This window comes from Vicugna pacos, chromosome 24 (genome assembly GCF_048564905.1).
Source record: "Vicugna pacos chromosome 24, VicPac4, whole genome shotgun sequence".
NCBI classification, from domain to species: Eukaryota; Metazoa; Chordata; class Mammalia; order Artiodactyla; family Camelidae; genus Vicugna; species Vicugna pacos.
Genome location: NC_133010.1, coordinates 13,266,880 through 13,279,284, shown reverse-complemented (window position 1 = coordinate 13,279,284; position 12,405 = coordinate 13,266,880). Strand labels below are relative to the sequence as shown.

The 12,405-nt window shown below is 38.2% G+C and overlaps 2 protein-coding genes across 5 annotated transcripts in view; one reads left to right on the top strand and one right to left on the bottom strand.

The window, feature by feature from the left end:
* KLHL14 (kelch like family member 14) overlaps window positions 1-12,405 on the bottom strand; it is a 180,229-nt gene that overhangs the window by 3,747 nt on the left and 164,077 nt on the right. For all 4 annotated transcript variants that reach the window (XR_012063850.1, XR_012063853.1, XR_012063852.1 and 1 more), the window contains exons 5-8: window positions 11,784-11,862; window positions 4,036-4,226; window positions 3,796-3,954; window positions 616-773 (exon numbers count right to left, since the gene is read on the bottom strand). Coding sequence is in view for 1 of the 4 variants with exons in the window: in XM_031690320.2 (XP_031546180.1) it covers window positions 616-773; window positions 3,796-3,954; window positions 4,036-4,226; window positions 11,784-11,862 (587 nt within the window). In the remaining 3 variants the exon portion in view is untranslated. The remainder of the gene's footprint in view (window positions 1-615; window positions 774-3,795; window positions 3,955-4,035; window positions 4,227-11,783; window positions 11,863-12,405) is intronic.
* Window positions 1-12,405, top strand: part of LOC140688924 (uncharacterized) — a 203,904-nt gene that overhangs the window by 128,921 nt on the left and 62,578 nt on the right. The gene's annotated exons all lie outside the window — the stretch shown is intronic.

Below are 12,405 nucleotides of genomic sequence, written 5' to 3'. Positions count from 1 at the left end.
GGAATACTGAAGTATTTAGGGTGAAATAATATGTCTGGAATTTGCTTCAAATTGCTTCAACCAGATTTTTTTAAAGGGAGGATAGATGAAGTAAGTATGGAAAAGTGCTGATGGACGTCGGATGGTGCCTTAATAAGCATCCATTGCACTGTCAGTTTTTGGGTATATTTGGAAATTTTCATGACAAAGAGGTGGCGGGAAAGTGGAAAGCAATGGCAAGTTACATAATCCTAAATAGAATTTGTGGATATTGAAAAATTACTTTCCATTTTTCATGCCCTGCTGGTAAGAAACTTTTCAGACTCTCTCAAACAATTCTAACAGAACATTTGTAAAAGCTCTTAAGTCTGACTTTTTGTTGGAAAGCCAGAGTCGTGAAATTACGGGATGAGACGGGAGAGAAGCAGAGACCCACCGCATCCTGTGATGCAGCCGACCAGAGAGCCAGCCAGCCCGGTAGCCATCACACTGACTCTATTTTAAGACTTCATTTACTGCTTGCATATAAACACGATACTTTGAAAAGGTGCATATGTGGGTGGCAACACATTTGGAGGGAAACAAAAAGTAAGCACAAATAAAAAGGAGGGGAATGGGGTAAATGTGGACACATACCATACTCCAGCTGTAACCTCCCACAAGGTAAATGCTGTCATCCAGCACTGCACAGCCAGGACCACTTCGACCCTCCAAAATGGGAGTTTGGAGAATATTCCACTGGTCCCCTTTTGGGTCATAGCATTCCACGAGCATTACATCAAGGTGGGAGAAACCTAAGTGGCAGAGCAAAATGGAATCACCAAAGAATAAACTCTCAGGGTCCCAATTTAAGGCTAGAGTTTCTTTTTTAAAAAATGTCTTAAGCCAGGAAGTAGGTCATTGTGTCTTTGAAGACATGCATGTATAAATTTACTGGTGAAACTGGGAGACATGTCAGAAAGACCTAAAAATCAAACAAATAAATAGGCAAATAAGCAAAACCCCTCAAAGCTCCAACCTTGGCTGTTCTGGATGAACTTAAAGCAAGAATGCCTGGCTAGAAGTCACTGGTAAAGGTCGATTTACCTTGGAGTATTGGTGAAGATTTACTTAAACTGTATCAAAAAGGTTTAAAATAGTAATAGTTAAAGTAAGCATTTTATAGATTGTTTGCGATAAGCTGATTGTTTTCTAAGTGCTTTATATAAAGGAACTCATTTAATCCCCTCAATCACCCTATAGGTAGTTTATAACATTATATTCATTTTATAGGTGAGAAACTGAGGAACAGAGGGAGTTAATGACTTGAGTAGGTTACACAGCCAGTAGATAAGCTGATATTTGAAGCCAGGAGAACAGATTTCAAAAGTCACACTTTTACAGACTCAATTTGATTGCTTTTCGTAAGTGTATATTCAGTTCCCTCAAAATCTTTTACTTTTTTTTTTTTTTTACAGTCTGACTGTGTTTATAAATAGCTGTGATGGTGTGGATGGTTTCTAATATCTACTAAGGATCATGGTTTAGAGGAGGGGGTTAACTTCCACTGAGGGACTTCTCCTGCCACTTCTGGTAAAATTTCTCAGTGGCTGGGGCAGTAACTAGGCTGCACAGAGCAACGCAGGTGCCGGGACTCCATCGAAGCCTGCCTTTTCATTTAGGGAGTCAAAAATCCTTGGTGGGAGCTTCAGGGTCACTGAGCAGACCAGATCTTTAAAGACGTTTTTTTTCCCCTAGTTAAACGCACGCTGCGGATGTTGGCTAGCTGACAATCATAATGCAGATATGAAATTAATCAACATACTGAATTCTTCAAAGGAATTGGGAAGATAGATCAAAAGTTAGAAAATTTTCATTCTTGAAGGAGTGGACAGATTATTTCAGGCCACTAACTTCTTACATAACATAAATCACACAGATTTGGGAGCAATAGAGCAATGAGCATATTGCAACTCTGTGGTATAGCCCTTTCGTTTACTATTAAGATTTCGATGATAATTTTTTTTAACATTTTTTATTGATTTATAATCATTTTACAATGTTGCGTCAAATTCCAGTGTTCAGCACAATTTTTCAGTCATTCATGGACATATGCACACTCATTGTCACATTTTTTTTTCTGTGATTTATCATAACATTTTGTGTATATTTCCCTGTGCTATACAGTGTTCAATGATAATTTTTGAAGCATATGTATACTTGGAATGGGGATTTGGGCAAGTTTCTCTAGTGGCATTGTAGGAGGATACGTGTGCCTTCTCTGTACCGAGTGCGTATATTACACCTGTTGACTGTAACCCTCACAATTATCAAAGAAAGGATAATTAGCCCCTTTTTTATAGACATGAGTTAAATGTCTAGAGTAAGAGCACATAACTGTCAGTGCATAACTGGGAGTCGAACCCAGGCGTAGGTGCACAATCCATACCCTTTCCTCCTGGCTGCAGTGCCTCCCTGAACCAACCTAATTTTGATGTGTGTGCTATTTCTTATTTAGGTTTTCATTAACTAAGTCTCTTCTGTCCAATATAACCTTAAAAACTAAAAGTTCCTAAAAGATTTAGGCACTCTGGTGCAAAAGAAATGAGTAGAAGTTGTATTTTAATGTAGAAAGCTACAAAGGTGATACCAAATATGTTGAGGTAAAGGGATGGTGTATGGACTGAAATGAAGGAACACTAGTGAACGGGAAAAGAATGAAAAGTGTAGAGTCTGAAGCAGTAAAGAAAAGTCTTTTCCACTGGGGAGCATGCTAAGGTGAGCAGCAGACAGAGACTTAGGGTACTGACATCTTTAATCGAATATGAACTTGGAAATAGTTACATAGAAATTACACTTGCCCACGCTTTGTTGTTTAGGGGTAAATATGTATTAGAAAAAAACAGAAAAAAGTCTATAGCTAACCCATTTTTTAAAGATGGGTATATGACTGGAAAATAAATGCACAGAATGGCCTACTGTACTATATGCAGATGGCCTTTTTCTCATTTTGTTCAGTTTCAAGGATCGTGGAAAGTCAGAGCTGGAGGAGATTTTAGATATCAACTTGACCAGCTTCTTCATTATCAGATGAGGAGACTGAAGCTCAAAGCAGCTCAATAATGTCAACATCGCAGGTCCCTCTGCTCTCCTGTCAAATTCAGTGTTACATACATGCCCCTGAAGTTATACACATGCACACAAGCTACAAAAAGTTGCAGTCATATACGTACACATGGAAGGAAGGGAGCCAAAACATGGCTCTAAAAATACTACACTTTAAATACTATACTATACTTTAAATGATATTTATTTTTAAAAAAAGCAAATGGAGAGAATTTGAGACGCATAGATGGTTTGATATCCAACTCTTCAAAGAAATAATTCTAAATTTAGACGTGAAATTCTACTGTTTTCTTTAAGAAAAATCTCATATTAGCATCTTCGTGCAGCTATGACTACAGTTCTTTATGATTATTACCAAAACAATTTTCTGGAAAAAAATCCATTATTATAACTTTGGCAATAAGGAATAATTTATTTTACTGAATTCATTGTCACAACAAATTGTGCTTTTCAGTTATTAATGCTCTCATTTTTTATTTTCTGTAGACATCATTATTCATTTCTTTAATGTGTACGGTAACTTAAAAATAATTCTGTCTGCAGGAGAGCCAACACAAGTGCCTGCCCAAGGGTACTGCTAATTTACACAGAGTAGATTTTATTTGGTCAACATGTTTTTTACTTGGTTAACTATGATTATCTAACGAGAAACCCCCTTAGCAAGAAACAAGAGATGCAAATGTTATTGTGATTTAAAAAAAAAAAAAAGACCTTTCAAATGATTTCCTCCAATTGCATACAGGCGATCACTCATTACAGCCAAAGTGTGGATGGCGCGTTTTGTGTTCATATCTTGTTTCCGAGCCCAGACATCCATAACGGGGTCATAGCAGTATAGCCACGGGACATATTCTCCATTGTGCACACCCCCTGTGAATTCAGCATAGACACCCAAGTCAAGAAGGCGCCTTGGAACTGAGCTCTGTCACAGAAAGTGGAGGGATGACTTGCCTGAAATATATATTTTCCCGTTGTGCACTGCTCCCGCGTGGGCTGCCAGAGGCTGTGGCAAAGAGGACACGTAACGCCATTCATTTGTTTCTAGGTTATAGCACTCCACACTGGACAAATAGCCGGTTTCATTCCGTCCACCAATAACATATAAGTGTTTGTCCAACCGACATGCATAGAAACTGGCTCTTCTACAATGAAAAACAAACATGCAAACAAACAAAACAACCCACTGTAAATCACAAAAGGAGCCCAGTCAGTTAGGGAAAGGAGGGACATACTGCTTCAGAAAGCGGTGCAGACCTTTGGAAATTCCACCTAGAGCCATGTTCTAAATCTGAGACCTTGAGCAGTAATCATGGGCAGTGCCCATTCTGGTTAGCATGATTGATGCTGAAGAACGGTAGAGGAGAAATTCACCAACTCTTTGTTTCAGCTCCTTTTTATCATGCCTTTTACACGCTGGTAAAGCGTTCACTAATGTTTGGGATATTTGGTACCTTGTAAGGATATCACAGCTCAGTAAGACAAAGTGAAAAATGAGGTAGATAATGTAACAATAATAAATTATCTTGACATTCACTTTCTTTATGGTCCTTCAAGGGTCATTGTTCCCAATTTATAAGAGAACTACATCATCAAAATTTTTCTTCAATTATGATTTTTTTTCTTTTATCCCCCCCAGTACTACTGCAAATAGAGAAACTTTTTGACTGAATATAATGTTCAAAGCTTGCTCCTATATAACCATTTTTAGGAATTTTACCTACATACATTTTGGTGTAGAGTCTTAAAAAGCTATAGGATATTTTTAAGTCTCTTTTCAAGAGAGACTGTTTATTAAATTAGCACACCGTGCCATCAAAGGAAAAGACATGCAAGCTGTGTTGAAAGGACTGGAGACAGGGAGGCCAACTTGGAGGTAGGATAAAATCTAGGAGCGAGATACTGAGGACCTGAATTACAGTTTTAGTGGAAGACATGAAAAGGGGTGATGCAAAATATTTTAAAGGAAGATGTAAGACCTGGTAACTTATAAGATATGAGAGCTGAGGGAGAAAAGAGGTTGGAAGAGGACTGAAAAATTTGGAGTTAGGATGACTAGGTTGAAATCTTAAGCAAATTCCTGAACTTTTGCTTCTTTTTTTTCATCAAAGCTACTGGAATAACAGATTTCATAAGGATACCGCGGTCCAATAACTGAAAAAGTATAATTGTGAATTGCCAAGCCTCTAAGAGAGCATACCTTATGTTTGATAAATTATTGGTTTTCATAAAAACTGATACCAAGACTTCCAGGCAAGGTCAATAATAAAACGAAGAGTCCTAGAAGTTTTGCATCAGATCAACCTGTTTTGTTTGCAGATTTTCCAAGTTGTGTCGACAAAGTGTCAAGACCTCTGGGAAGCAGGACACAGCATCTTGATGAACAGCTTGGTCTCTGGAATCAGGTTGCCTGGCTGTATGATTTACCGGGTGTGTGGTCTTTGACACGTTAATTAACCCATCTCAGCCTCAGGTTGCTCAATGGGGGTGACGACGGTAGCTTCTTCAGGGGGCTAGTTGTGAATACATATGTAAAGTGCTTGTCACAGCGTCCAACTTTTTTTTGTGCGCAGGAACTGCCAATTAATATTATCTGGATAAAAAGTCTTCTAAAATCAGCCATCAAGATGTTTGCATATAAACTTTTCCTAATAGTATTTTAAGTGACAACTAGCTTCGTTAATGTTTGTTTATACAACTTACAACCATATAGGTATAGTATATGTTATAGATGGTGATGTATTCAGTTTTATTTTTTTTCCAGTTTTACTGAAGTATAATTGACCAATAAAATTGCAATATACTTAAAGGGTGCCATGTGACAATTTGATATGTGTGTACGTTGTGAGGTGATTCACACAATCAAGCTAATTAACACACTCATCACCTCACATAGCAATCTTTTTATTTTTTTCCTGGTGAGAACACTTAAGAGCTACCCTCTTAGCAAATTTCAAGGTAACAGTACGGTATCATTATCTATAGTTACCATGCTGTACGTTAGATCCTCAGAACTTAGTTATAACTGAAAGTTTGGACCCTGTGACTGACCTCTCTCCATTTCCGCCACCAATGTCCCTTGGCAAGCACCATTCTAATCTCTGTTTCTTTAAGTTTGACTTTTAAAATACGATTGATTCTACATATAAAATGATGTCTTACAGTATGTGTCTTTCTCAGTCTGGCTTATTTCATTTAGCATAGTCACTTTCAGTGTCATCCACGTTTGCCAGGCAAATGGCAGGACTTCCTTCTTTTCTACAGCAGAAAAACAGTCCATTGTATGTACACTATTTTATGGCATACATTGAATATACACTACTATCTTTATCCATTCATCTGTCAACAGACACTTAGGTCGTTTCGGTACTTCAGCTCTTGTGAATAATGCAGCAGTGAACATGGGAGTGCAGATGTCTCTTCAAGATTCTGACTGCTTCCTTCGGATACACTGTACGTGCAAAAGTGGGGTGGCTGGATCGTAAAGTTCAGTGTTTTTGGACAGTCCTGGATGTGATAGCATCGTTGATCATTTTGGAGAATATTTTGGCTATGTTTGCTTTTTCTATGTTTTCTAATGCTTTCAAAAGAAATATGTGCTGTGGAAAATTTAGAAAGAGAGCAATACGGGAAAAAGGGAGATGGATAAAGGTTGGAAGAAGAATGAAGAGTAGGTGAGACAGATTTCATTAAATAAGGGTTGTTGTTAACCTGGGCCCATGTCTTCTGAGGGGTCCATGAAGCTCTTAAATTGTAAAAAAAAAATTTTAATAAAATATTGTGTATATATATGTTGCAAATATTTGTGGAAGAATATGTTTGGAGAAAGATTTTGGGGGGAAGCTTTTAATCAGATTATCCAAGAAATTGCTAACCTAAAACATCTGGAATTTCCTGATATGGAGAAGTAAAATCTCATCTAAATATAAAATACAGTTTAAAAACAGTTGCAAAATTAAGTGCACACAGATAGACCACTGGTTCCTCTCATTTCTCTAACCAGGTTTCAATTGCTTGCTTATTGAATATGATAGGTCAAGGTTATGTAACTACTGCGTTTACCTTCCCAAGTTCAAATATTTCATTGAAAAGGGACGTTGGTGTTGGCATAGTTTTTAGGCTGGATGACCTGGAAACAACCCTTGAAAACGTGTGGATCTGAAATCTGACAGAGGTGGCGTTACAGATCAGCAGAAAAGGATGAACTACTCCACAAATGGGACTGAAATGCTAGTTACCCGTGGAACTAAGACAAAATTAGCTCCTCATATCACGTACAAAAGGAAATCCTCTGAGCGGACTAAATATTTAAATGTGAAAAAGCAAAATTGTGACCCATTTAGAAGCAAAGAGAGAAGACCGTCTTTGACTTCAGATAGGAAGAGTTCTTAAATGAGAAACTGACATGCGTCAGTACACGTCAACAAAAACCTGTACTAAAGTAACACAGGTTTATTTTTGCACCGTTGGAACAAGGGTAGGTCAGTATCCCTCTTCCATATGATTCTATGACGGGTCTTGGAGCCTCTGCAATAATTAACTTACTAATTTTACTAATGGACCATCTTTAGTGGGCCAGCCCCATAATTTGGACTGCGTGGGTTGTAAGGTGGCAGATTCTTCTACAGACTATATTCTGGTCTAGAAGAGAAAACTGATAGTCATGACAGGTATGAAAACCCTCTATTTAATTAAATCTAGACAGTGAAGAATAAGAGAAAGATCTCCTTCTGCCAGTGTGAAAGCCTTTCATTTGTCTAAAGTTCAGTTTTCTCACTCTTTCTGATCTGGTACCTTCCTTCCTCTCTTAACCTGAGTGAGTCTGTCAGAGAACTCTTTTTAGCCCAGGCGTTCCTAATTTGATGCTCCGTGTGTACTCCTAGCTTTATCCACACAGTGTCACTGTTAGGTTCTGAATGGGAAGAAAAAAAAAATCAGTAGGTTTCACTTCCTGACTAAAAGTGCATTTATATGTAGCAATTCTAATAGAAGGTTCTGAGTCTCTGACTTACTCCCTTGTACGCTCAAAGTGAGAATTCACGAAATGCATTCTAGAAACGCCGATAGTTAATGATCTGTCAGCAACTGTGAACATTTGCCTGGGGCTAAAATTTTACTGTTCATACCAGGTGCTCCTGGGAATGCTCCCTGCCCCTCCTCCTCACGTGAAGAGCACACCTGAGTAGGCTGTTTTATTTTGAGGGGATAAGTAAGTTCAAGATTGCTGAAGATTTTTTAATGGAATTATACTATTTGTATCTCAAATTGTTCCTCTCTCCCTGCTCCATCCTCCATCTCCTGCCCCAACGCCAGAGACAATATGCAACGTACTGAGATAAGTTTAAAAAGACCACCAGTGACTTCTACAAACGTTACTTTGAACCTGAGGATTGCACAGGTCTTTACAAGTCCTTTCTGACCCTTAGGATGGTTAGTTTATATCCTAAAGGGTGAGATTGAATTATTAGAACCCTATCTCAGCTTGAATTTTTGACTTTCACCATCATGTTAAAAACAACAGATTTTTCAAATAGAATACTGTCTCCCATCATTTCTTGTAAGGCTGCTAGAAACAACTATGTAAATTTGGAAACATTTTTGATGTATTTGCTTTTAGCTTTTCACTTACTCTGGGAAACATAAGCTTTGTCATTGGTGCTCTCTAAATGGCTTTTTCTTTTCCTTCCTTTCTTTTCTTTTTGGTTTCCTAGACTAGCTAGGGGGTAAGATCTCTAAGAATGATACCTAAAGTGCCTACTTTTATTGAAAAAGAAAATTAAAGTCACCAAAGCATTTTTATTGAGCTAAGTGTTCTTTTTTGTCCTCCTCTTACTGGAGAATCAAATGCTAAATCTGAGACCGAAGCAACTCATCAGCTTTACATTTATAATTGTTCTTCTGTCTAATCATGTCTATCAGTGAACTCACAGGTAGCAGGCATTCAACTCATGAGCTGACCTACTGTTGAGTAAGCCTCGAGGTCTTGCGCCCATTTTCCTGCTGAACTGGGGGGTATCCTGCACTTAGACTGTGCTCCTCTGGAAGCTCCAGTTAGGGAAAATATTTTAGGAATTTGCCCTGCCAGCTCTTGTAAGAGTGGGTGGCTCCAGAGGTGGCATTCTCAATTGGTTTGATAACTTCTCAGCCCAACAACAATCTCTCAGGAGTTGGGTAGCAGCTAATGGAGGGAGGGAGGTGGGAAACTTCTGATGAGTTTAATTCATGATCTGTTCAGTGCAAAATTAACTCAATTAAATGTCTCAAGAAACCTCTTTTCTGATCTGAAGAGTGTCTCATATATTTTAGGTATTTTTCCCTTCTCTGTTTAATCAGCAATTAAGCCATGCTGGTAACTACTCGTACTTGCTATGTTGAATGGAAGCTTGACAATGAAGGAAAAATTTCATTTTAAGTTATAGATTGTTGCCTGGGTCAACCAACCCGTAGGAGATACGGAGCCAGAAGATTGACTGGGCATTTGTGAGATCTGCCTTTTCCCATTCAGCTCTGGAAGGAGCTCTTTATTTGGTCTATCGAGTTGATTGTTCTAAATCTGAAAAAAAAAAACTTCTTTTACCAGGGACCTGACATGATATACCATAATGACTTAGAAAGAAACGTTAAACAGTCCATCCTGTCAACGGTGGCTGCCGGGCACCGACAGACCATGGCAGGTCTTTTTATCAGGTCAATGAGCTGCTAAAAATTGTCTAAGTAGGACCCTGCCATGATCGGCCATAGTGCCTCAGAGGAAGTCATTATAGAATATCAAGTAAACAATACACATTTTTAAAAAATTACTAATTAGGTTTTGCAGCAATACTTCTCATCCTTAGGGGCTCTACAGTGAGATAATTGACCGCGACGTGAGTTATGCCTCTCAAACCCAAGGCGTGAAGGTTAATTATCGTGGTGAACAGCCCCCAGCAAGGGGGACCGTGGTGATGAGATGCTGACATTTCAAACATGTTATTGATGAGTATTAAAAAAATTTTTTTTTAAATAAAACTTTTTGGAAGGGTTCTGGTTAAAGGGTAAAGTGATGTTACCAGAAAAATAACCCCAAATGGAGAGAAACAAGGGACACTGGAGAGAGACATCAGGAGGCTTTCATGTACAACCTGCGTACGCAGGAGGAGGACTGAGAGGCTGGTCATGATGGCAACTGAGGTACCTTTGAACTAGACATTCCTAACAGTGTCTGTGGTCCTTAGAACATACTGTGCCTCACCATTTTCGGTGTATAGCTTTTAGCCTCCTCAAAGAGAGTTTTAATACACTTAGATGGAACAGAAACTTAGATATTAAGTTTCTGTATAGCAGAGAGTCATACGCTCTTTCTGCAGTCATGTACCTTTCCGAGTGAATGGTATGACCTGAAAATTTCCTTTTAACTTGGAATGTATAATTAAGGATCTCATTTGATCTCAGTGTAATTTGACTGAGTGTTTAGGGAAAAAAAGGAGATGGTAAGGTGAAGGGTCCTGAAGGAAATAAGAAGGGAAATTATTACTTAATTTAGTCGAGAAGAGGAAGTAAGTTGTAGCTTATTGTTCCAACTGGAGAATTTGCTCAAGAGGATGTCGAGATACTATTTGAGAAGAACCAAGTGTTCAAGATTTAGTATGTGAATTTGCGTACACATATTAAGACATGGCCTTCTGCCTAGTAACAGTCAGGGGAACTGAATACGGATAAATGTAGCTCCATCTTGTTCGTTGGTGCTAGGAGAACTGGGTGTGATAAACACTGTGTACCATAACGCTGAGAGGTCACCTTGCAAAACTTCTGTTTCAAAGCTAACCAATCAGCTGTTCTTGAATATATGATAGGAAACTCTTTGAGGAGGCGAATGTAAAGTGTGTGAGATAGTGAGACTTGAAAAATTTCATACTGAAATTTCTGCATCAAAATGTGTATCATTGTGAGAATGGTGATTTATATCTCAACGATAAGATTTAAATCTCTTATAAGCAAGAAGAGTGGGGTGCCCTGTGAGACTGTAGTTCTGCTAGTCAAAAGAGCCCCAATACAATGTGGAAAAGGAAGACGAGTCATGGAGGGCATTATGCTAAGTGAGGTAAGTCAGACAGAAAACGGTCACATGCTGTATGATATCGCTTATATGAAGAATTCAAAAAATACAACAAACTAGCAAGCATAACAAAAAAGCAGACTGCAGATACAGAGAACAAACTAGTGGTTACCAGCGGGGAGAGGGAAGGAGGGAGGGGCAACATAGGGGTAGGGGATTAAGAAGTACAAACTGTTAGGTATAAAATAAGCCACAAGGATATACGGTACCACATGGGGAATGTAGCCAATATTTCATAAGAACTACAAATGGAGTATAACCTTTAAAAATTGTGGATCACTATATGGTACACCTGGAATTTATATGATATTGTATAGCAACTATACTTCAAGAAAAAAATGAGCTTTAACTACTTAAAAAAAAAAAGGAAGACAAGTCACACATCTTTTTCTTCCTACATTGGGAGAAATAATTGACTTATTTAATTATTTTTCTCCATTGAGTTAATAAGGCAGTTAATCTGAGTTGGCCAGGTCAAGTTTTGCGTTTTGCCTCATATATCTTTCATTGGCTCCGTTTAGCGTACCTCATCGTAGAAAACCATTCGGCGTCCTTGCTTCTTGTAAAGCAGCCACAAATGTTTCCGACACAAGAAATAAACACTTACCTTTCTTGCATGGGTGGAAGTTGTATCCAGCTATTAAATCGGGGATCGTATCGGCTGACAAAATTTGTACTGTGTTTTCCTGTAAAAGTATATTTGAGATACTGAAAACTTAGATTCCTTTGTTGTTTGACACGTTTAATAGTATTTTATAAAATACTTCTGTTCTCAGGTTTAAGCAGATGAATTAAATAGAGGGACTATCATGGTATGAGAAGTGATGTCAGTAGAAAACTCTATGTGCCACCTCAAATGGCTTTCCTTTTCTCTTCTTTACTCCTTCAGTTTTTTTTTTGGCAGGGTGTGAGTTGGAATAAAAATAAATCAACCATAATAAAAAAAAAAGCAAGTATGTTTCTCAAACCAGTTTTATCTCAAAGTTAGGGTAAGATTTCTAGATTTTGGTGTTTTCGTGTTTTAAAAACGTGAAGTTATTGTCTATAAATAATCAGTTCCAGGGACTACCTTGTGTGATATCTCTGGTTAGAACCTCTTTTTTTTTTTTAATGATCCAAGAATTCTAACCGTGGTAGAGTCCACTCTGTCTCCATGGAAATCACAGCCATCACTACAGTAAGAGTTTGCACTAGGAAGTCAGCTGTAGTCCATGTCCGTCATGTCAGTC